Source organism: Nelumbo nucifera, chromosome 1 (assembly GCF_055504915.1).
Source record: "Nelumbo nucifera cultivar China Antique chromosome 1, China Antique-T2T, whole genome shotgun sequence".
Taxonomy (NCBI): domain Eukaryota; kingdom Viridiplantae; phylum Streptophyta; class Magnoliopsida; order Proteales; family Nelumbonaceae; genus Nelumbo; species Nelumbo nucifera.
This window is the reverse complement of record NC_142649.1, coordinates 106,053,731-106,079,691: the sequence shown is the minus strand read 5'-3', so window position 1 is coordinate 106,079,691 and position 25,961 is coordinate 106,053,731. Positions and strand designations below refer to the sequence as shown.

The 25,961-nt window shown below is 38.4% G+C and overlaps 1 protein-coding gene across 4 annotated transcripts in view; it reads left to right on the top strand.

Annotated features, from left to right (window-relative positions):
- The first annotated feature begins 4,124 nt into the window (after positions 1-4,124).
- Positions 4,125-25,961, top strand: part of LOC104608666 (uncharacterized) — a 29,400-nt gene continuing 7,563 nt past the window's right edge. The window contains exons 1-2 of one of the 4 annotated variants that reach the window (XM_088891234.1): positions 4,130-5,459; positions 6,156-6,701. In XM_088891234.1, the coding sequence (XP_088747360.1) occupies positions 4,165-5,459; position 6,156 (1,296 nt within the window). In that variant the 5' untranslated portion in view covers positions 4,130-4,164 and the 3' untranslated portion in view covers positions 6,157-6,701. Of the gene's footprint in view, positions 5,460-6,155; positions 6,702-25,961 lie in introns of those variants that run through there. The other 3 variants (XM_088891223.1, XM_010274722.3, XM_088891228.1) reach the window with 3 other exon arrangements.

Genomic DNA, 25,961 nt, shown 5'->3' with positions numbered 1-25,961 from the left:
CCATTAAAACTTCCCGACCCATCTTAAACCCAGGATCAACTTTGTCTTCTACACTCTTGGATCATGCTGAATCAAAGAATTATGCTAATGTTGTTCATCCACATTGGCAAAAAGCCATGAAAGAAGATCTCTCTGCCCTTGAGCGCAACAACACTTGGGTTTGACTCCTATACCCGCTGACAAAGAACCCATTTGCTATAAATGGATATTTAAGTTAAAGTTGAAGCATGATGGAACAATAAACAAATACAAAGCCTAGTTAGTAGCCAAAGGCTACACACAAGAAGAAGGTATTGACTATAATGAAACATTTGCCCTAGTTACCAAACTCACAACTGTATGGTGCTTACTCTCTATAGCTGCGATTTGACAATGGGATGTTCAACAAATTGACATCAATGACACCTTATTTCATAGTGATTTACATGAAGAAGTTTATATGCTTCCACCACTAGGCCTCCTACCAGTTGGTGATAATAGGGTTGCCATCTACAAAAGTCCTTATACGGTCTGAAATAGGCCTCGCACAATTGGTTTGAGAAATTAGCCCAAGCACTGAGAAACAATGGTTTTTGGCAATCAACAATAGACTCTACACTCTTCACTTCAACAAGGTCTAATAGTTTTCTTGCTATCCTTGTATATGTCAACAACCTTCTCACTGTTGGTGATGATCCAAGTCATTGCTAGTCTGAAAGCTTACCTTAGCAAATGTTTCAACATAAAAGACCTAGGATCTCTACATTATTTTCTTGGAATCGAGTTCACAAGGTTAGATTCTGGCATATTCATGCATCAACACAAGTACATTTTTGACATCCTTAAAGATGCTAGAATGATAGGTTGTAGACCCAGTCCACATCCAATGACTCAACAACAACACTTGGAAATAGACAGTTGACTTACACTTGCACATCCAGATTCCTATTAACGACTTGTTGGAAGATTCATCAATTTAACTATCACACGCCCAAACATTCATTGTATTGTGCATACGTTAAGTCAATTCATGAATAAGCCAACTCAGGCCCATATGGATGTTGATATGCACATACTTTGTTATCTTAAGGGCACCTTACACCATGGATTGTTGTTGTCACCCACTAATGACCTCATGATTAGAGGTTTTGTGACTCTGATTGAACTGGTTGTTCCACTTACAAGATGGCCCACAATAGGTCAATGGCTGTTGACCTACCATTAGTTCTTTAGGCTCCGTTTGTTTGCAATACAAACGCCGAACCGGGGTATTTATGTACCTCAGTTTGCATTTGCGAGCGTTTGTTTGAAATGTAAAAAAGTAATGATTATCAGAGCAAAACTGTATTTTCTAACACTTGTACTATGAGAAGAGAGCATTATTGTACCTATTTTTTGGATACAATTTTGTGTTCTTTTGATAATTAACTTTTTGACCAAAGTTAATGCATTGGAGCATAAGATAGTTGGAGCATTTAATGATGGGTCCACACTTTTGCACCGATTTCAAACAAACAAGATGAATGCAAAAATAGTTTAAAATGTAAACCGTGTTTGCATTCATGAACCAAAAAATGGGTAGATATGTAGTGTACATATTTGCATTTGCATTGCAACCAAACACAACCTTAAGTACAAAATTCAGAAAAAAAAGTGTATGAAATGACTATAGTTTATTATGAGTTATGACTTATAATAGATCTTTTATGGGCAGCAAGATATGGGTGGTAAAACAATAGAGAGGAATATAGAATAAAATATGTTATTAAGGTTTTAGTATTTCTAATTAGGATTAAGTGAAGTGATTATCTTAAAAGAAATAAATGATAGTAGTAGTGGGGGCTATACAATTATCATGCATATAAACAAATTAATATATGATATATCATATATATAATATATTTATACATGATGTGTACTACAGAGTCAGGTTTGGGTTGGGTTGGGTTGCTGGAGGGGTTAACCCTAACCCAACCCAAAGTAAAGTCGGGTTCATAAATTTCAACCCTAACCCTAACGCAAGCATCTTCGGGTTGGATTCGGGTCAACCCGACCCAAGTTGTAACCTTAGTTGTAACTAGTGAACTACTCTAGTTAAAACAACTATTCACTGATCTTGGCCTCTATCATACTAAACCAATGCTTATCTTTTGCAACAACAAAGCTATTCTACATATTGCTAGCCAATCTAGTCTTTCATGAGTGCACGTCGACTGTCATTTTGTGCGTGAATACCTTCAAGTTGAAACTATTTCTACACAACACATCTCTACCTTTACTCAACCAGCTCACTTATTCACCAAAGCTCTCAGTCGAGACCAATTTTACACATTCATATCCAAGTTGGACTTGGGCCCTATTCGGTGCCTCTGATCTCTTAACGCTGAAGTGGTTTCAAATCACTTTCAGCACTAAAGAGGTGTTTGGTGGCTCTTAACACTGAAGCCTAATGATAGCTCAAGTACAAATGAATCACGTCATTATTTTAATGGATTTTACCCATATTGCTCTTCTAATGCTCAATTAACTTATAACATCTCATATGAAGACCCATGGGACCCACCACCAATCTTTTATTTTCCCATAATATTATTATAATGTAATATTATAATATGCTATAATATTCATATTATACTATTATAATAATAGTTCATTAACTATATTATTCATTATCGTCTTATAGTGCTATTAATAATTACTTATATTAATTATTTAGAATATTATTTACCAATTATAATATTATAATGAAACCAAGAATTATTTATATTAAATAGTATTATAAATTATGAATAGTAATAATAAATTATTATTATTGATATACTATTAATATAATATTCATAATACTAATATTATAATATTACGAACATTGTAAATTAATGATTAATATTATAATATTCATAGTAATATTTTAATAGAAAAAAATTAATTACAATATTAATTATCATCATACAATTTCATTAATTATTAATTACTAATTAATAATAATAATAATAATAATAATAATAATAATAATTCATAATTAAGTAATAATTATTCAATCAATCAATCATTATTACTAGTAGTTAATTAATTATTAATAATAGTTATTCATTAATCATAATAATAATAATTACTATTATTAATTAATTAATCAATTATTATTAATAATAGTTAATGAATTATTAATAATATGCATGAATCAATCATAAAAATTATTAATTATTAATTATTAATTAATGAATTAATTATTAATTGATTATGAATTATTATTAATTATTAAAATTAAGTATTAATTATTAATAATATTTCATTAATTAATTAATAATAGTAATTCTTAATTAAGTAATAATTAATTATTATTGCCTATTATTAATTAACTAATCAATTATATAATAGTTAATTAATCACAAAAATAATTAATTATTAATTATTAATTAATGAATAGTCATTAATTTATTATTAATTAATTACTATTAATAATTAATATTATGTAATATTTATTATAATATTTTTTAATATTGTTTATTTATTGAATTATATAGATAAATAAAAATTCTCTTATATGGTGTTAAATTGGACATTTGACATTTTTCAAAATTCAAAACAACATTATCTACATTTAGAGTTCAAAGGAAAGAAAAGTTCACTGATAACAGTATACCTCTTAATATAATTATTACACTTTTAGATGTCAGATTTCAGAGCAAACGAACAGGCCCTTAGTTTCTTCCCCAGCTCCAACTTGAGATTGAGGGTGAGTATAAGAAGAAGATAGTTGTACGAGACAGCTCTACAAGCGTTCTTGTTTCTTGATTTCATCATATGTTCTTAAAGCCATTTATAGCACATATGTTCTTATACAAGCGAATAGAAACTATTCATACCTTCTAACATTTTACATATTTCAACAAAAAAAATAAAAAATTATAAAAAATACATAAAATCCATAATATATATATCTATATATATATATATTTATATTTATATTGACAAACTATATAGACAAAAATAACATAGGAAAGGGAAAATTTATAAGTCAATTTATCAGTCAAACGGACAAAGTTGGAAATTCCAGTAATTTTGTCGATTCTATATAACGAAGGGGTATAAAATGCAAAAGGTTCAAAAGAAATTCAGAAAAAATAGGTAGTGAACCGAATCTGTCAGAAAGTATAGGGGCGGTTTCAGAAATTTACCCTTTCTTCAATGCCCAAGCTGAAATTGAGCCCGAGAGGGAAGGCTGCAGGTTGCGGTGCGGGACAAAAGCAAATTCCACTCTCGCTGTTGACTGTTGGTAACAGGAAAATGGAATCGCAGCAATTACAGATGCCGGCGCAGGCACAGGACACCCTACCATCAGCTACCGCCACCACCACCCCTACTCCAATCCCCATCCAAGCTCAGTTCTCACCGCACTCCAACACCACCTGCTGCAACTGCGGTGGCCCCACCGCCTTAGCTCCACCGCCGAAATGGTCCGACGTCTCCCCACCTCCCAGCTACCGCCCCGTCCGCTCTCCCGCCATCAACCTCCCTCCAAACTACTCCCAAAAAGCCATCATCCTCTCTCCCGTCCCTCAATCTCAAAAAGTCCTCTCCCTCTCTCCTCCTTACCTCTTCCAAGTTCCAACCAAGAAGATAACCCACCCGGATGACATTCACCGCTTCCACGAGTCTGATTCCAGCAAGAACTTCCTGGGCTTCATCGTTGCCCTTAGTGAGTCCATCCGCGGCCACAAAATTTCCGATCATTGCCACCAATCTCCAACTGTAAATTCCATCGTCTCCCTCCTCGAAACCCTCCTCCGTTGGGTGGACGAGATTCCCCCGGTCCAGCAGTCCTCCCGATATGGTAACTACTCTTATAGGGTTTGGCACGGACGTATGACGGAAAATGCTGAATCCTTGATGCTTCAGTTCATCCCCAACGATCTCCGATCTGCCACCCTCGAGATTGTTCCCTACTTCACCGATAGTTTCGGTAATTCGACCCGCATTGACTACGGTACGGGCCACGAGACCAACTTCGCTGCTTGGCTCTATTGCTTGGCTAGGCTGGGGCTTCTCAAGGAAGAGGATTACCAGGCTGTTGTTTCTCGGATATTCGTGAAGTATCTCGAGTTGATGAGGAAGTTGCAGACGGTTTACTGTCTCGAACCGGCGGGTTCACACGGCGTCTGGGGTCTCGACGACTACCATTTCTTGCCGTTTATCTTCGGCTCATCTCAGTTGATCGACCACAAGTATATGAAGCCCAAGTCCATTCATAACCAGGATATACTAGATAATTTTTCGAACGAGTATCTCTACCTTTCGTGCATATCCTTTGTAAAGAAGGTTAAGAAAGGGCTTTTCGCTGAGCACTCGCCGTTGCTGGATGATATCAGCGGCGTACCCACGTGGAACAAGGTGAACAGCGGTATGCTTAAGATGTATAAGGCGGAGGTGCTTGAGAAGGTCCCCGTCATGCAGCATTTCCTGTTTGGATGGCTCATTAAATGGTATGCCCTTAGTTCTCTTCTCTCAGTACATGGTTAGTAAATTGAAACCTAAACCAAAATGGAATCCTGTGCCATTCAATATATGCTGAATTATTTACAGGAAAAAAAAACAATGCCTGCTGAATTAAGTAGATCCTTCTGCTCGTCTTTATAGATGTGTGTGGGCACATAGTCATCTTCGGTTCTCTGAGGGCCTTTTTTGATGTACACTAAAAACAAAATGTCAAACAAAAGGATAGTCATAAGCTATATTGCAAAGCATCAAAATCAAACTTGTAGAATAATAAAGGAAGCAATGGAATTGAACAAATTCCAATCTGTGCGTCTTAACATCTGTGTGTCTTAACATGACCTACCTACCATACTTTTTAAAGGGTGAGAAAACTGTTATGTCTGAACACACAAATCTGCGCCCACCACCTCGCGCCTCACAAACGCCCCACACACCGAGCGTCCGCCACCTGTCCATTCGCACGCGGTCAGCATTTTCGCGTGCGGGGCTAATGGGATGGCCGTTAGCCCCAAAACTAGCCCTGACCCCTCAACTGATCCCTTGTGCTTGAACTGGCCGTCCCCTGACCCCGTTCTTCTCCCCTCCACCCGAGCTCTCCTTCTCCGGCACCAGCGACCACTCCGGTGAGTTCACCTTGCCCAGGTATTACCTCTGTTCTCTGATATTTTGTTTTCTCATTTCAGATACCCTTGTCGTTCAGGTTCAGCCGTTCAGGTGCTTGAAGCACTTAAACCTTGCAAATAACAAATGGCTTGTATCTGTGTGGGCCGATACTATAGTGGGTTTGAAGTGCAAGGAACCGATGAATATGATGAATTGAAGTTGAAGGGTGAGAGGTCTGAGATCCAAAGTGGGTTTACAACAGGAAGATCTCCTGGTTGGTTAAGTTGATCTGGTTGTGGGATGGTTGTATGAAACTAACTTGGATCTGATCCGGAGTCGCTTTCAGGCATTTGGTATGTCATGTCCATAAGCTCTGTACCTCAAAATCAACAATCACAAAGCATATATTATATATTGACCTTTAACATCTCACGAACAGACAGCGATTCTGTGATTCTTTTCTGTCAATCCATTCATATTGTGAATACAACACTTATTCTGGCACTGTAAACACTCAGTTCCGGCTGGTTGATACTTGAAAGCTGAGCCTCTACACTGTATTTACAACAACGCCGCAAGAACTCTTATATGGAAAAAGAACAAAAGAAGGCAGCAAAATCTGAAAAAATACAGGGAACTTATAGACACTTGTGTATCTATATATCACTATCATCAGTATTCTTTTTCATTAACTTGTGCCTCTTGTTAGCATCTCATTGTATTGTAGATATGAAATCTGTCTCTGCAACTTAATTTGTTCATAGAAGTTAGCTATAAGCTTCTCAGCCTTGAGATCAATATTCCCTTCCTCTTCTTGGCATGGAAACATTTCAGAGGTTTGTTTATCATCCCAGTCACTCCCATAGTCTTCTTCTTTTTCATCATCAACAGCTTTTTGATGAAAAAAAACTGTTCCTGCCTTTGATAATTCCACCTTTTCTAAATAGCAAAACAAAATATGAGTGTTGGAGAATACCTGGTCAAGGTGAACTCACCTGAGCAGTAGCCGGTGCTGGAAAAGGAGAGCTCGGGTGGAGGGGAGAAGAATGAGGATCAGGGGATGACCAGTTCAAGTACGATGGATTGGTTGAAGGGGTGGGAATGTCGAAATGATGGTTTTGGGCTAGTTTTGGGGCTAACGGGGCTAGTTTTGGGGCTAATGGCCGTCCCGTTAGCCCCACACGTGGGAATGCTGACCACATGCAAATGGACAGGTGGCGGACACTCGGTTTGTGGGGCGTTTGTGGGGCGAGAGGTGGTGGGGCACAGATTTGAACTCCATAAGTGTTAGGTTATGAGGAGAGCTTTATAAGTTGTGACAAATAACACGAGGAATGGAAATCATGGCATTGTTATGGGGCTTCAACTGTGTGCCAACCTGATACAGGAGCTGAAGAGTCAAAATTGGAATTTTATGAAATTTTATGTATTTCTGTATTTTTGGATAGTAGGGGTATTTTTGTCATTTTGCAATTTCCTGTGGGGTCCAATAATGGGGTTTGATTGTTTATTTATAGTTTGTTTATGTTTAAAATTTCAGAGTCATTGCATAAGTAGGATTGGAGTTATTGAGTCTTCATTGAATTGAAATAGGATATGACAGCTTAGTTTGAGTCCTACTATGATTATTGAGTCTAACAGTTTGACTCCTAGGACTATTATGAGTCTAATGGTTTGACTCCTAGGATTATTGTGAGTTTAGAGTCTATAAATATGTATGATCGTTTTACACAAAGAGCAATGAAGTTTATGAGTTTTCTTCAGCTTGTGCTAACTATTGTGAGTGATTCCAGGTATTTTCTCTTTCTTTCTATCCCTATTTTCTCTCTTATTCCTTCAAGATTCCTTTACAGCCATCAACAACCATAAAATTCTGATCAAAGAAGACCAATCAACATTCTATGAGGAGTAGAACTGAGCTGGTCCTATATCACAACCATCGTACATGCTGCCACAAACACTTTTTATCCATGATATTTGTCTCATCCTATAGGCTGTAGTTGCTACTAGAGTTGTTAGCAAGTGACCTCGTTCTTGTTAGTTCAAAAGACGGGTAAAAAGAAGGATGTTGAGGTGCAATTGACTTGGGTAAAAAGAAGTGCCAACTCTTTTGCTTATGGGTTAGCCAAACAAGGGGTGACTAGGGACTCTATGTTTTGGGCTTACTTGTAATCATGGTTTCTTTTGTTCTTCTGTTTGTCTGTGGGTGGGGGAGTTAAGAGATTTTATCTCCCTCTTTCTGTATTTAATTTTTCTTAATGAAAGTTACTTGGTTATGTTTGGAATGGGTGGTGATCATCCAATCTGGATCTAAAATTAAGAGGACGGGATGAAGTTATAATAGATAGATATATGGTAGCAGTAGTAGTTTGGGTCTTCTAGCTTAAATTTTGTGCTTTCTGTTGGTTAATCAAGAGAATAAGTTCCTTGGTTATGTTTGGAATGGGTGGTGATCATCCAATCCTGATCTAAAATTTTACACTGACAAATTAGAGACTTGGAATTGCACTTTTATTGACTTCTATCATCTTAACTAAAACCCTCATAGAAGGGTGATCTAGATTGAATTATCTGCCCCACTGAGGACACTGTAAGTCCAGAATCTGGTGAGTTGTACTCCAGTTTTTGCACAGTTACAGTTGACTACTTTGCTTCATTGCATGGAATGAGGTGGGTGTAATTCTATAGATGCTAGGTTTGGAGACCTCTCAAGTAAATTCACGGGTGGACATGCAATGAAAGATCCATATTGATCAACTGTTAAGGTGCAAGATATATAACTGCAATTTGAAGGGGAGCACATAGGAAAAATCAATCTGTTGACATATTAGTATAAAATATGCTTCCATGTTAAAAAAGATAAGATTGCATTCATGTTTTATGCCACGTTAGGGATTAGTTTACTGATCATTTGCAAATGCTCATTTGAAGACTCCCCAATGACTTGTATGTTTGAATAATTTTTGAATCTATGATCCATATGGGATATGATAAGTGGTACCATGAGTTGGGCACTTTTATGGTTTTGTTTTACTTATTTATTTTATTTTGGAGAGGAGCTTACAATAAAGTAGATTGTATAGGGTTTTGCTTTATTTAGAGGATGCTCACCCTAGTTGATCACAAATTATATACAGAATTTTAGAGTTTCAATAAGAAAGAAAAAGGGTTGCTTGGTTTTGGTTTTAACCTTTTAGGATTAGGGGATTAGGGGTATATGAGAGTAAGAACAACAATTTTTTGATAATTGGGAAGTAACTAATGGGAAAGAAGACTGACAATAAGATTAGGATACTTACTTTTTTCCTTTTTCTTTGTGTGTGTGTGTGTGTGTTTGCATGAATGTTCATATCTCAGGGGTGTGCAATGATGTAAGGAGAGCTAAAATAAGTGGTAGTTGTAAGGTTTGGTTAATTGGGCTATAGTTGAAGGGATTAAAGGCTGAAAGATTTATCACAAAGGCTCAGTTAAGAGGGAGGTGTGGTCTTATAGTAGTGTAGTATAATTAAGAAGAAATGAGGAACTAAATAGGGTTTAATGTTTTATAGGCTCAGGGACAGGGATCAGAGCTCTCGCTCTCACTCTCGCTCTCTCCATTGTTTATTAAGTGCTCATTTGGCCCTTACTTTTGTTACATAGTTTATCTATGATACCCAAAGTTCCAAGTATAATTACATGGTTAGTGTACCTGTATGGCATTTGGTACTGAATGGACACTTTTCGGAGTATATTTGACAGCATGAATTCAAAATATGTAAATGGTGTATCTCAACTAATTACACTATGAAAAGTTTGTCCATGTTAAATGTTTAATTAAATTTGACAAGTTTTGCAATGATGTTTAGATTGAAAAGCTAAATTATAATCAAGGATCAAATTATCAATGTTGGGTGTCGTATTAGACAACTCAAATATGGATACACTTTGGGAACGCATGGATACGGACAAAAGATATGGAAATGCTTGGATACACTAATGAAATGCATACAAAGCATATGAATACACTAATATACATTAATGTCAAAAGAGCCACAAACAATGTTAAAATACATAAGAAATGTATATTTTAATGGTATATATATATGAAGAAGTACATTACAATTAATATAGTGGAATGCATATATATCATAAGATTTTATTGATATTAATCAAGAGTCCAAGACACATTATATGGATTTTTTAAAAATTAATATATGCACAATAGCATTATTATTTTATTCTCTGTTAAGGCCCAAGGCACAAAACATATGCGACTATTATATTTAATATTATATCAATTATTTTCTAGTTTCTATTTTTAATTTTTAATATTAACAAAAAAGTCAGCTAAAAAAATTCTCGAATGTTTGGCAAACAATATTTTTATTTGTGTAAACAATAAATATGTTATTATAAAATGTAAATTAAAATATCAATTAATAATTTATAAAAATATACTTTTAACTTAAAATATATCATATGTAAATTCATAAATTTTAATTGCTAAAATAGCAAAATAATTATTCCATTATTAATATTTTTATTTGTATATATATTTTCTAAAATAAAAAATTATTTTATTTTATAATTTTAAGATACATATCATGTGCAGATTTATACATTTTAAGTACTAAAATAATTATTTTATTATTAATATTTTTGTGTGAATAAATTTCATGAGATTAAAAATCATTTTTGGATATGAATGTGGATTTGATAGATTGTTTATTCAATTAGTTTATAAATCTTAAGTACTAAAATAAATATTTGATTGTTAATATTATTCTTTTTAATCTTTAATTGGAGTTGTTGAAACATATTTTATTTGTCTGGATTACATGTGAACATTAAAGTTAATAAAAGTTATTTTATTTCATTTATTGTCATAAGATGAAAGGTGGCTTAGTGGTTTTGAGGATGCATTTAAGGCTTGGGCATTGGGTGGCTGAGGTTCAAATCACACCAACTACATTTTTTTAATAGAGATGCAATCCATTGTTTCTGTGTGTATCAGTTGGTATTTGCACCTGTATGGGTTCGTATTGGCTGATACAATGTGATTGGGGCCAATGTGCACCTGTATCGGTTTGATATGCACTACTTAGTGGATACGCACTAAGTTGTAGTGTATCCCATATTGGTGCAACCAGATACCAATACGATATCGTATTGGTATTTTAAAACCTTGATTATAATGGTGTGGTATCAGAATGTTAGATGAGATGTCTATATTAAAAAAAATGAAGCTATTAACTTGAGTTTCAAGTAGACTAGTTGGGCTTTAGTGATTTTAGGTTTTTTAGTTTGTCCTTACTCCTTCGTTAAGTAATATAATAAGAGTTTAGGTATTTTACCTTTTGTGAGAGTTTGTTTGAGTATAGTTCTGTCCTAGACTCCTAGTCATATTCAAGTGTGTTACTTTTCTTTTTTATTTGGTTGTAAGGAGATACTTGGACATGAAGTAGTCTCTAAGTAGGTAACAAGTCTAGGGTATAATTTAAGAAGATGAAAGTGATAAGGGTTGGAACATGGAAGTAATTTACTTTTGAAGAAATTTCTAACTTTCTTAGTGAAAGTTCATCTCTTTTGAAGAAGTTAAGAAGAAATATCACTTTTCTTTGAATGTTTGTTCTCTTAATTATTTAGAAAGTGTGGCATTTCTTTCTCTGGCGGCATTCGTAGAAACCAATAGTGGTATTATACATCCTTATCTGACCATCTTAGTAGTGTGTATGTGTACTACTAGTTTTTGAGTTTACCCATCCTTAATATTGGGTCTTCTGAGCCTAAATATCTCCATGTTTGATCTTTTATTTTTCTTCATAAATTTTTACTTAATTGATGATAAAAATATATAATAATTACTAGAGAAATGCTAGCAAATAAGGAGTTTATGCAACTCTTGGATATCTTTCCCTGCAGAAAAGGTGCCTAATTTTGTCTTGTAGTGTCTTTTCACAGCTCCACTATGTCTATTGGGTGAGGTATCAAAAAGTCACAGAAGCTCGTTTACTAAAACTCCTCTAATTACTAGAGTGTGAAACTGAAAATTAAGATATAAACAATTTGGAACTGGAGAATGAAACCATTTGGAAACTGTTGATGTTTGTGAAATGTGTAGAGTTAGTTACCATGTTACTTTATGTTGCTGTTAGCATGTTAGTAGTGTTAGTAAGTTAGTTATTTCAGTTATTTTTAGTTGCTGTTTATTAGTGTTAAAAGTAGGGGCAACATTGTAAGTTTACTATGTTTTAAGTCATTAATATAAATAACTGAGTGGGGCGGTAATCATTATTTGACCCACACTCTTTCTGAAATCTCCTCTCTATGATTTCTCTTCTTCTTCTTCTTCTTCTTCTTCTTCTCTCTCTCTCTCTCTTTTATTTTCTAAACTTTCTCTTGTTGAGTTCTCATCTAGAGTAGGATTGATTAGTCTCTACCAAGGTTCTAAATACCGATACGCCCGACAATGGTAGGGGCGTATCGGTACTTTCCTTCACTTTTTTTTTTAATTTTTTTCAAAACTGGTTCAGGGGGGCGGTTTAAGGTTCCTCCACCCCCTGAACTAGTCAGAACCCCGATACACCCTCTGTAGGGGCATATCGGGGTGCTCCCGATACGACACGTATCGGACGATACGAGCCGATACGTGTCGATTTTTTGAACCTTGGTCGCTACAACACAAGTTGGTATCAGAGCCAACCTAGGGTTACTCATGTGAGTCTAATCAGGCCGACTGCATGAGAACTTCCTAGGGTTGGAAGTTTTAGCAAGAATAGTCCATCAGCTGGTTCTTGGAGATCATTGGTTGAGTGCAGCAGCTTTTCAAGAGGTTGTGGAGCCTTGGAAAGTGTCTAGTGATCAGGAAGAATCAGAGGGAAGGAGCGGCTGGTTTTTCTCTTAATTTCTCTAAACTTTTTTTTAGATTTTTTTCAAACATATGATCAGTTCTAGTTGGTTAAACCCTAGCATTCTGACTGTTATTGGTTTCTGGGTAACAGTTAGGTCTGTTTTAGCATTCAAATTTTTGAGAAATTATTAGATCTGTTTCAACATATCTGGGTGTTTGCTAGACCTTTTTTCAGCATTCTAAGTGGGCTGTTAGCAATTTCTGGGTGATAATTACCTCTACTTCAGAATAAAACGGAGTTCTTTTGATAAATTTCAGCATAGAAATGACAAAAACTGAGTTAAAGACCCAAGGGGAAGGTGTGTCGGGGGCTGGAAACATGACTGAAAATACTTTTTAGATTACTACTGTCAAATTTGATGGATCAAATTACTTGGAATGGGCTCAGTTTGCTATGATGGCTATTGGGGAAGAGGGAAATTAAGCTATGTGATGGGGGATGTAAAGAAACCAACCAAGGAAGACCCGTTATATGCCAAATGGGTTTAGGAGAACTATTTGGTCATGACTTGGCTATGCAATTCCATGCAGCCTCATATCAGCCGAAATTACTCGTGAGCCAAAACTGCTAAGGAAATTTGGGACATCATGAGAGAAACCTACTCCTAGCCACTTAATGTTGCTAGGGCCTATGAACTTAAGTGTGAAGTTAATAATCTTAAGCAGGGAGAGAAACCAGTTTCAGTTTACTTTTCTTACTTTGAAGTCTTTGTGGCATGAAATTGATCACCTAGAGACAATTGAGTGGGAAAGTCAAAAGGATGCACAGACATACAAAAAATAGGTTGAAACTAATAGAGTTTTTGAACTCCTAGCTGGTCTGAATCCAAAATATGATATTATGAGGCAACAACTTCTCACCAGGGAGAGTGTGATCTTGTTTCAGGCCTATTCCTTAATACATAGTGAAGAAAGTAAGAGAAATGTTATGCTACAATATCAGTTTATGGAATCAACCCTAGCAGTAGTGAAACCAAAGTTTGGGGGTGGCAAGGAAAGGGATATGAAGAAAGAAGACAAGAGGGAAGTAATTTGTGATCATTGCAAGAAACTGAAGCACACAAGGGACACTTGTTGGAAGTTGTATCCACATCTAATTCCAACAAAGCTTAGAAACAAAAAGGGGAATGCCAATGTGGCAATTATTACTAATGGTGTATCATCCTCAAGCACAAGAGCCACATCTCTAGACACTTTAGCTATTGTTTGAGTTTCTCTGACTTAGTTGGAAAGTGAAGTTGGCACTTCAGCACTCTCATCATAGCTACCTGCTACAACATCAACTACTCCCACTTCAACATTTGCTCATTCAGGTACAAGAGCTTTAGCATATCATGCTTCAGCCCCAGTTAACAATGAACCTTGTTGGGTTATAGATTCGGGTGCTTCTGACCATATGATTGGCTTATCCTCATTATTTACTACTTATTGCTTATCCTCTAGCAGAGACAAAGTGTCTATTGTTGATGGCTCCCTTGCTCCCATCTTTGGCAACGAATACATTAGGTTGTCTATTGCCATATCCTTGTCCTCAATTTTGCATGTTCTTAAACTTGGTACTAACCTGCTTTTAGTTAGTAGCATTACTAAAAACCAAAATTGTTCAATGACTTTCTTTCCTAATCGGTGTGTTTTTCAAGATTTGGAGACAAGGAAGGTGATTGGGATTGGCTGTGTGATGAATGAAATTTACTTACTTGGAGGGGCACTCACATGGGAAAGATAAAGAAGTGGGGAGATCATTAGTTTCTCAGTCTGTGAATCAGGTTATGCTTTGGCATAATTGATTCGGTCATTTGTCATTTAGATCTTTGAAGAGTTTATTTCCCAATTTGTTTGAGTCGGTCCAAATGTCTAGTTTAAAACGTGAAAGTTGTGAACTTGCAAAGCATTGTAGAACAACTTATTTTTTGAGCAATAAAAGTAGTGTTCCTTTTGAAATTGTGCATACTAATGTTTAGGGACCATATCACATCATTACTATGGGGGGATACAAATATTTTTTGCTATTTATTGATGACTACGCTCGTTTCTCATGGGTTTATCTTATGCACTCTCTCATTGCTGACATGGCAAGGAAACATGGTGGCCTTGGTCTTTCTACCCGAGCTGTTTTGTCCGAACTGGCTGGGTTTGTAGGCGGTTTAACCAAAACTTGAGCAACAGAAACAAAGATCCACGTGACAACTTAAGTGGTCACGTGGATCGGGCTAAGCCTAAGATGAATAGACGGAGCTTCCCGTTTATCATCGTCTAAATCAAAGGGTAATGAAAATAAGGAGATGTAGGGGCGAAAACCAGCTTGAGAGAACTCTCTATAGTGGGTCTCTCACCAAAACCTGGTAGGTGCTTTCGAAGATCTTCACCCCTCAAAGCGCCCGAATCCCAGGTATGCAAAGGAGATATTAGAAGAGAGGGGGGAAGCATATGCTGGTTGGGTGGATTGTAACGTGGAGGACGAAGACTATGCTGATAGTTCAGATGAACCTGCCAGTATAGGAAGTGTGGATGAAGGAGGCCAAGCGTGGAGGTAGAGACAGGTACTTTAAACCTTGAAGGGTTATTTCAAGGAGGGTTGGAGGGGAAACAGAGGTCCATTCTAGAGGGTCAAAAGGATGCACTGCGAGAAGGAAATAAAACTCCAACCTGTGCAAGGCACTGATAGGGAAGTAAACTAGGAAAATTTGAGGTTGTGCGGAAACACACCAGAAAGGGGTAAGCGGTAGGGTGAGAGAAACGACCATTGTGTTGATTGAGAGGCAGAAATGTATTCTCACCAATCCAAGGAGACAGACAAAAACCAAGTCTTGAAACAGGGATGGACATCTGACTACAATAGCTAGAATCCACCTTTCACTTCTCGTGAAAACCCAGGTAACCAAGTGAATTCAGTTTTTGCTACTGATGAGTACTTTGTGTCTTGTGTTCCAGATTCCATTCCCATTCGTAGCTCAACAACCCAAGGAAGTGAAGCCAACTTGGATGAATGTTGGTGTAAGTGGAGGGAGGGGAAGGCGAAGGGTAGTGGGGTGATGGTGGAAGAAAGGAATAGAAACAAGGTGTGGGAGATCATTGAAAGAATATTTTGTGAAGTTGAACAAAATGTATTATAGAGAAAGGAGATAAATGGAACAATAGGGAATGACTCCGATGAGAGGGGATTGAGGGTTCAAAAGGTGAGGGGGCAGGAAGAGGAAAGGGTATAGTGGGGAAGGTCTCTAGTGGAGAGGACTCTATAATAGACTTTGTGGGAAGACTAGGATGTAAAATGAAGAGCTTGAATGAGCTGAAAGTTATGTTACAGAAGAAAAAGGAGTGCAAAACTAAGAAGAGGAAATTAAGTGGAGAGGTTAAAAAGAGATATTAAAGGAGACAAGCAGTTTGGTGCAAAGAGCGAGAGGTGGAAAGGGGGGAAGTAAAGGGGTGGTGTAGAGGGGGAGGGGCTAGGAAAGGGTGGATATGAGGATTTTAAGCTGGAACGCGAGGGGTTTAGGAAGTGCAAGGAAAAGAACTACTATTAAAGAGGTGCTCAAGAGGTTTGACTTGGATGTAGTGCTAATTCAGGAGTCCAAAAGAATGGATTTCGATAGCAGATGGGCAAAGAGTATTTGGAGAGCCAGGGGGATCAATTGCGCGGCTGCCCCATCTTGGGGAGCCTCAAGAGGGATAGTAACAATGTGGAAGACGGATGTTCTTGAAGGTTTGGAGGAACTGGTTGGTAAATACTCAATATCTTTGAAATTCAAGCAGATAGAGGATGGGTTTGAGTGGGTGTTAACGAATGTTTATGGACCAACTGACTACAGAGAGAGAAAGCAAATGTGGGAGGAGTTGGGTGATGTAAAGGGCTTATGGGAAGGGCCTTGGTGTATGGGGGGGACTTCAATGTGATTAGGTTCATAGAGGAATCTTATAACCCTAATCAGAAAGTGACTACAAGTATGAAGAAGTTTAACCAATTTGTGGAGGTGTTTGAGCTTAAAGAGATCCTATTAGCCCATAAAACCTTCACTTGGTCCAATCTCTAGTCGAACTCGATCTGTTCTAAGCTGGATAGGTTCCTATTCTCAACAAATTGGGAGGAACATTGGGGGAACTTATCATCCAGAGCACTTCCTAGATTGACTTATGATCATTGGTCCATAGTGATTGGAAAGGAGGTATGGTGGACCAATCCTTTTTAGGTTTGAAAATATGTGGCTACTCCACCCGGGGTTTACTAAGAGAGTCATAGAATGGTGGGGACAATGTAACCCTTCAGTGGAATGGGAAGGAATGAGGTTTCACAAGAAACTCCAATTTCTGGAAGCAAAGATTAGGGAGTGAAACCAGTTGGAGTTTGGTAGACTAGAAAAAAGAAAGAGAATATTGATGGATCAGATTGAGGTGCTGGACTTGAAAGAGGAAAGGGGAGATTTTGAGGAGGGAGACAAGGAACAAAGAGGGGGCTTGAGGAGATAGTTGGAGGATTGTTTGCATAAGGAGGAAGTAAGCTGGAGACAGAAATCTTGATGTAGATGGTTGAAGGAGGGAGATAGAAACACTAGCTTTTTTCATTCTATGGTAAATGGCGGGAGGAGGAAAAATTCTATTTCTAGACTTGAAGTTGATGGATTAGTCCTGACCCACCAGAATGAGATAGCAGGGGCCTTTACAGAACATTTTAAATCCATTTTTAGAAGGCCTCTAAGTGGGAGGGTGTGGTTAGAAGGGATGGATTGGCCAAATATTGGGGTAGAAAACAGTCAATGGTTGGAAAGGAGATTTAAAGTGGAGGAAATAAGGGAGGCTATGTTTTCTATTGACAGAACAAAAGCTCTTGGCCCGGATGGTTTCACAATGGCTTTTTACCAAACTGCTGGGGTATCCTACAAAGGGATTTAATACTAGTGTTTGGTGAATTCTATAGAAGGGGAGTAATAAATCCTGGGTTGAACTCCGCATTCAATGCTTTAATTCCTAAGAAAGATGCCTCCCAACCAATCAGCTTGGTAAATAGCCTATATAAGATAATTGCAAAGGTGTTGTCTTTAAGATTAAAGCAAGTCTTGCCATCTATAGTTGCACCAAACCAAGGAGCTTTTGTGAAGGGGAGACAGATAATTGATTAGATTTTAATTGCTAATGAGAGTGGAGAATTTCAAAAGGGTAAAAAAGAAAGGAGTGGTGTGCAAATTGGATCTAGAAAAGGCTTATGACTCGGTGGACTGGTCTTTTTTGAAGGAGGTTATGGTTAACTTCAGGTTCAAGGGAAGATGGTGTAAATGGATCTTGGGGTGTGTCTGGAGTTGCCATTACTTTGTGCTGGTAAATGGGATAGTGGTCGACTTCTTCCCAACTATAAGGGGAATAAGACAAGGGGATCCACTCTCTCCTTTCTTGTTCACGTTGATTGCAGATGTATTGGGGAGGTTGATTCATAGAGCAGATTCAAGGGGCCTAATAAGAGGATGGAGGATAGGAAGGGAGGAAATACCTATTATCCATTTACAATTTGCGGATGATACAATTCTGTTTTGTGAAGGTGGAGATCTAAGATGGATTAGGAACATAAAGTTGGTGATACAACTCTTTGCGTAGATGTCCAACCTTAAGGTAAGCTTTGAGAAAAGTTGTGTAGTGGGAGTGAACATGGAGGAAGGGGAGGTCAGGGAGTGTGCAGAGGTTTTGGGACTTGAAGTGTCAAGTTGGCCCTTGAATTATCTATATTTACCTTGGGAGACAACCCTAAGAAAGAGTTTTTGGAATCCAGTGGTGGAAAAATTTGAGAAGAGACTAACATCTTAGAAGAGGAATTACCTTTCTCTTGGTGGGAGGATTACACTTATTAGGGCAACTCTAGCCAATCTACCCATATACTTTTTGTTGGTATTCAAGATTCTAACAAAGGTGTCTAATAGATTGGAGAAGCTGATGAGAGATTTTTTGTGGGAAATAGGGGAGGAGAAGAGGGATCATAGGGTAGGTTGGGAGGTGGTGAGTAGGAGTAAGAAGTTAGGGGGGTTGGGGTTTGGGAATATTAGAAAAAGGAATGAGGCTTTATTGGGGAAATGGATTTGGAGGTTCTCTTTAGAGAGGGAGAGGTTGTGGGCTAAGTTAGTGGCTGGCATTCATGGGCTGGAAGGCAATGGCTGGGATTCCGGAATTCTGGCAAGGACTACAAGTGCTTCACCTTGGAAAGCCATCCATGATCTGTTACCACTCTTCTCCCCTCTGATCAGGTATGACCTAAACTCAGGCAATTTCATAAAATTTTGGGAACAAACGTGGGTGGGGAATGTTCCTTTGAAGGATCAATTTCCATCACTTTATGCCCTCTCAGATTTGAAAAATGAGCCAATCTCATCCTTTCTTGTCTCCTCATCTTCAAACTTTGGGTTTGGTTGGAATTTGGGGATTGAGGAGAATTGTTAGAAACACAGACCTGAACAACATTTTGACTCTCCTTGGTCTTCTAGAAAATGTTTTCTTGTACCCCGAAAAGGATGACACTAGAATTTGGACCCCCACCCCATTGGGATCTTTCTCTTGTGCCTCTTTCTTTAAAGTCATTACCCAGTCGACAAGCCCCATTGGCCCTTCTTTCCAAGTTAAAGAGATTAGGTGTAAAGCCAATTCCTCCTAGGCTTGGGAGTTTTTGTTGGGAAACTTTTCTGGAAAGAATCAACACAAGTGATTTGTTTCAAAAGAAGAGACCCAAGACATGCTTATCCCCTCACCAGTGTGTTCTCTTTAAAGCTGATGGGGAGACTGGTTTTCACCTATTGGTCTCTTGCCAGTTTGCAAGAACTATTTGGGAACGGGCATTCTCCCTTTTTGGGTGCAGCTGGACCCCCCCACTGAACTTGTAGAATCTATTTTCTTCTTCCTTATTTAGGTGGCAGCCGAAAAGGGGCAAGACTATGTGGAGATGCTTAAGGTCCGTTGTGTGATGGTCATTGTGGGAAGAAAGGAACTTAAGGATTTTCTCAGAAAAGGAGAGAAGGGCTGAAAACCTGATGGAGTTGATTCATGTGAGGGTGGTACAGTGGCTGAAATCTTCAGAGTTGTTTATAGACTTTACAGTGGATGATCTGCTGAGAAAATGGGGAGAGATTTCCAAGTGTACCCAGGTCAAAATAGGCCAGAGTGTGTCCTGGATTCCCCCTCCCTTTGACTTTGTAAAACTGAACTTTGATGGTAGTAGTAGAGGGAACCCAGGGATGTTAGGAATTGGGGGTGTGTTTAGGGATGAGAATGGGACTGTTTTTTCCTTGTTCTCAGGTCCAATTGGGATGGGTGATTCTCTCACAGCTGAAATCTATGCTGTTGTAGAAGGTGTCCAAAGAGCTAAGGAAATGAACATTAGAAGACATGTAATTGAAGGGGACTCGAAGGTGGTAGTAGGGTGGTTGAAAGAAGACAAGGCTGGGTTATGGGCTTACAGAAATGAAAAGAAAAAGTACAGGTGGATGGTTAAGGACATGGATGCCAAACTCAGCTGGGTGAAGAGATCTCCTATGCTGATGGGTTAGCTAAGCAGGGGGTGGTTAGGGAATCTATTTTCTGGGCTCAGTTATAACTATAGTTTGTATGGGGCTTCTAGCCTCAATAGGGAGTTAAGAAAGTTTAGCTCTCCCTCTGTGTACCTTATTGTTCAGATTATTTGATTAATGAAATTGTTTTTTTTTATCAACAAAACAATTCATTAATTCATTAATTATCAAAATACTTACAGAGAGGAAGACAAATTTCTCATCTTCCAGCTACACCAAGAGCCCCAAAAGAGGAAACAAGAGAGAAAGAGAGAACAGAAAAAGAAGAAAAGTAAATCACATCTCTGCCCAGAACATGACATCCCTGTCCACCCCTTGTTTAGCTAGCCCATCAGCAAAAGAATTAGCTGATCTATTTACCCAAGTGATTTTAACTTCCATTTCTCGAACCAGCCATCTTAATTTTCTCTTCAAATTACTATAACTCCATAAGCTGTTGTCTTCTTTTTTCAGCCACCCAACTACCACCTCCGAGTTCCCTTCAATCATAAGTTTTCTAATTTTCATCTCCCTAGCTTTCTGGACACCTTCCAAAACTGTGTGAATCTCAGCTTTGAGAGAGTCACCCACACCAATTGGGCCTGAAAACATGGCAAAAACAACCCCATTCTCATCCCTGAAGACACCCCTAATCCCTGATTGTCTGGTGTTCCCTTTACTACTTCCATCAAAGTTTAGTTTCATGAAACCAACAGGTGGGGGAGTCCAAGACACACTCTTCCCTACTTTAATCTGGGTACAGCTAGCAATCTTGCCCCACTTCCTTAGCAAGTCATCTACTGAATATTCTGTGAGCAGCGGATGGTGATCTACTCCAAAAGAAGAGACCCAATACTTGTCTGTCACCTCAGTGGTGTGTTCTATGTAAAGCGGATGGGGAGACTGGTTTTCACCTACTGGTGTCTTGCCACTTTGCGAGGTCAATTTGGGATTGGGCTTCCTCCTTATTTGGACGCAGTTGGAATTCCCCATCAGACTTGCAGGGCCTTTTCTCCCCCACCTTTTTCAGGTGGCGGATAAAAAGGGGAAGGATAATGTGGAGAGGACTAAGGGCTGCAGTATGTTGGACATTGTGGGAGGAAAGAAACTCCAGGATATTCTCAGAAACCCAAAGAGGAGCAGTAGATCTGAAGGCTATCATACATATTAGGGCGGTACAGTGGCTGAAATATTTGAAACTATTCACAGATTACACTGTGGATGACATGTTGAGGAAGTGGGGTGAAATTGCAAATTGCACACAGACCAAGTCAGTTATGAAAGTGGTTTGGACTCCCCCACCTAGAGGATTCTTGAAATTAAACTTTGATGGATGCAATAGGGGAAATCCAGGGCAATCGGGGATTGGAGGTGTTTTTAGGGACGAAAATGGGGTCATCTCTGCCATGTTCTCAGGCCCAATTGGAGTGAGTGACTCCCTTAGAGCTGAGATCCTTGCAGTTATGGAAGGAGCCCGGAAAGCTAAGGAGTTGAACATCAAGAAACTCATAATTGAAGGGGATTTAGAGGTGGTGATAGGATGGCTGATTAAAGATCAAAATGGTTTATGGAAGTATAACATTGAGAGGAGGAAATTCATGTGGCTGGTGCGGGAGATGGAAGTTAAGACATGTTGGGTTAAAAGATTGGCTAATTCCCTAGCTGACGGTTTAGCTAAACAAGGGGCAGAAAGGGATTCACTGTTTTGGGCTAAGCTGTAACTTTAGTGTATTCTTTTCTCTTTTTCTTCTTTTTTCTTTCTTTTATGAGGCTCTTAGTGACTCTTGGAAGATAAGTATGCTTGTCTTCCTCCTGTAAATTTTCTACTGATGATTAATGAAAGTGTTATTGATAAAAAAAAAAAAATATTCTGTGAGCAGCTCTAGCGACTTCATCCACTGAATAACCCTTATGTGGATCAGGACCTTCAATTCTTAAGCCCCTCTCTTTACATCAGAGAAGATTCTGGTATTTCTTTCTTCCCACAAAGACCAGCATACTGCTGCCCTCATTCCTCTCCACATAGTCCTTCCCCTTTTCGTATGCTACCTGAAGAAATGAGCACAAAGGCCTTGAAAATTTGATGGCGGGATCCAAGTACACCCAAAAAGAGATAAAGCCCACTCCCAAATAGACTTAGCAAATTGGTAAGACACCAGAAGATGAAAACCGGTCTCCCCATCAGCATTACAAAGAACACACCAATGAGGGGACAAACAAGTATTGGGTCTCTTCTTTTGGAGCAGATCATCAGTGTTGAATCTTTCCAAAAAAGCTTCCCACAAAAACCACCAACCTTAGGAGGAATTGGTCTACACCAAACCTCATTAACAGGGAAGGTGGGGGGGAGGGTTACAGGATTTGAGGGCTGGCAAAGCACTTTAAAGAAAGCGGCACAGGAGAAAAAGCCAGTAGGGGTAGGGGTCCAGATTCTAGAGTAATCCTTAGAAGGGTCCAAGAAAACATTATCAAGAAGGAGGAGACTCGAAATACTGTCTAGGTTGGAGCACATAGCCCTTCTCAGACCCAAATTCCAACCAAAACCAGACAAGGAAGAGGAAGGAGGACACTGGCTTATTCTTAAAATCAAAAAGTGCATACAAGGAAGGAAATTGGTCCTTAAGAGGTGCATTCCCCACTGGCTTATTCTTAAAATCAGAAAGTGCATACAAAGAAGGAGGTGCATTAATGAAATTGTTGTTATTGATATAAAAAAAGATGCCAGGGTTTGAGGGTGTATCACAAGCGGTGGAGGTAGGTTGATTTTGGTCATCAGCAGTCCAAGCCAACTCCAATTTCCTTTGCGGCACCAAATCTAAGTATCACAATTCCTCTATCTTCCACTATAGATGAGATATCTCCCATACCCTCCATTGTTGAGCCTTCTCCCCCATTGGATGATCTTGATCTTGTAATTGCAGCCCGTAAAGGGAAGCATCATTGTACCTCATCTATAGCCCATCATATTTCCCAGTTTGTCTTATGATCATTTATCTCCATCCTATAAGTCCTTTTTGGCCTCTATTGCTCCTATTGCCATTCCCACAACAGTGTAGGAAGCGTTGTCAGTACCCAAGTGGAAGGATGCAATTAGGGCTGCAAGTCAGGCCGGGTTAGGTTGGTTGAATCCAACCCTAGCCCAACCCTAAGTTCCCAGTTTGTCTTTGTCTTATGATCATTTATCTCCATCCTATAAGTCCTTTTTGGCCTCTATTGCTCCTATTGCCATTCCCACAACAGTGTAGGAAGCGTTGTCAGTACCCAAGTGGAAGGATGCAATTAGGGCTGCAAGTCAGGCCGGGTTAGGTTGGTTGAATCCAACCCTAGCCCAACCCTAAGTTCCCAGTTTGTCTTTGTCTTATGATCATTTATCTCCATCCTATAAGTCCTTTTTGGCCTCTATTGCTCCTATTGCCATTCCCACAACAGTGTAGGAAGCGTTGTCAGTACCCAAGTGGAAGGATGCAATTAGGGCTGCAAGTCAGGCCGGGTTAGGTTGGTTGAATCCAACCCTAGCCCAACCCTAAGTTCTAAACCCCAACCCAACCCAACCCGAAGTCAATTTCGGGTTGGGTTTGGCCCAACCCAACCTTCTTCCCATCCCTTAAAACCTCATAAATTTCTCGATTTTAGATCTTAACTCAACTTTCACTACATATATTAATCCTATGTTTCATTAGTATTTGTTTGTTGACTTTTTTTTTTTGGTACACAATTCAAAAAAACAAGTGTTAGAAATTAGGGCTGTTCATAAGAAGGCCCAACCCGACCAAACCGACCAACCCGAGTCGGGCGGCTTTTCATCAGCACTGGTCGGTTTCGGGTTGTACAAATTAATAAACCGATGGTTCAGGTTGGTTTCGGTTTTCTTGTGTGAAAACTGAAACCGACCCAAACCGAACCGACTTAGTTCCTACTTAACTAAAAACCTAAATATTTGAAAATATATATTCCAATATCTATATCTAAAAAATATATATTATGAAATATGTCAAATATATATTTCCAGAAAATATATATTCCAATATATTTGTATGTATATTTTTGTTTATATATATATATATATATATATATTTCTAAAATACATATTTCAGTTTTAAATATATTTCTAGAAAACTAGGTGGCCATGGGGCATGGATGAACTTAGAGCCGAAACCGACCCAAACCAACCCAACCCGACTCAAACTGACCAGGTCGGTTTTGCTTAACACTGGGTCGGTTTCGGTTTCCATCTCAGGTAACCCGACCAGGTCGGGTCGGTTGGAAAAACCTCAGTAAACCGACCCAACCCGACCCGTGAACAACCCTATTAGAAATAATGAGTTATGGCTTACAATAGATCTTTCTTGGGCAGTAAACAATATAGAGGAGATGAATAAAATTTTCGAAAAAACATAAAATAATATTATTAAGGTTTTAGCCTTTCTGATTAGGATTAAGTGAAGTGATTATCTTAAAGGATACTATGTAGGGGGGGCTATACAAATATCATGCATCTAAACACATCAATGTATGTTATATATTACATATAACATATATTTATATATGTCATGTACTATAGAGTCGGGTTCAGTTTGGGTCTGGTTGGCTAAGGGGTCAACCCTAACCCAACTCGAAGTAAAGTCGGGTTCATGAATTTCAACCCTAACCCTAACCTGAACATCAACCCAACCTAACCCAACCCAATTTTTTCGGGTTGGGTTCGGGCCAACATAACCCAAGTTGCAGCCTTAGATGCAATGTAGGTAAAGATGAATGCTCTTCTAAAGAACAATACATGGGAGTTAGTTGAGCAGCCTAAAGGAAAGAAACTAGTTGGGCGCAGATGGGTGTTTACAGCAAAACATAATGTTAATGGCTTTGCTGAAAGATATAAGGTCAGATTAGTTGCCAAGGGGTTTACACAGACATATGGCATAGACTATTTGGAGACCTTTGTACTAGTGGCCAAGATGAATACTATTAGAGCCCTACTACCCCTTGTAGCAAATTTCTCATGGCCATTGTTTCAGATGGATGTCAAAAATGCCTTCCTCAATGGTGATTTGCAAAAGGAGATGTATATGGAGTCACCTCCTAGATTCTATAGTACAGAAGTAGGGGAGAAGGTCTGTTGCCTGAATAAAGCCTTATATGGACTGAAACAGTCTCCAAGAGTGTGGTTTGACAGATTTAGATAGGCCCTTGATAAATTTGGATCTATTCAAGCTGAATCAGATCACACCCTTTTCATTAAGAAAAATGATCCTCCTTGACCCTACTTGTATATGTGGATGATATTGTGGTAATAGGGAGTGATACTCGTGAGATTGACCCTCTTAAGCAATTGCTTCACCAAGAATTTGAGGTCAAAGATTTGGGAGAACTACAATATTTCTTGGGCATTGAGGTAGCACGGTCTAAACACGGGATTTTTGTTTCCCAAAGTATTTTCTCGACTTTTTGGAAGAAACTAGGAAGATAGGCGTTAAACCTACTGGCAC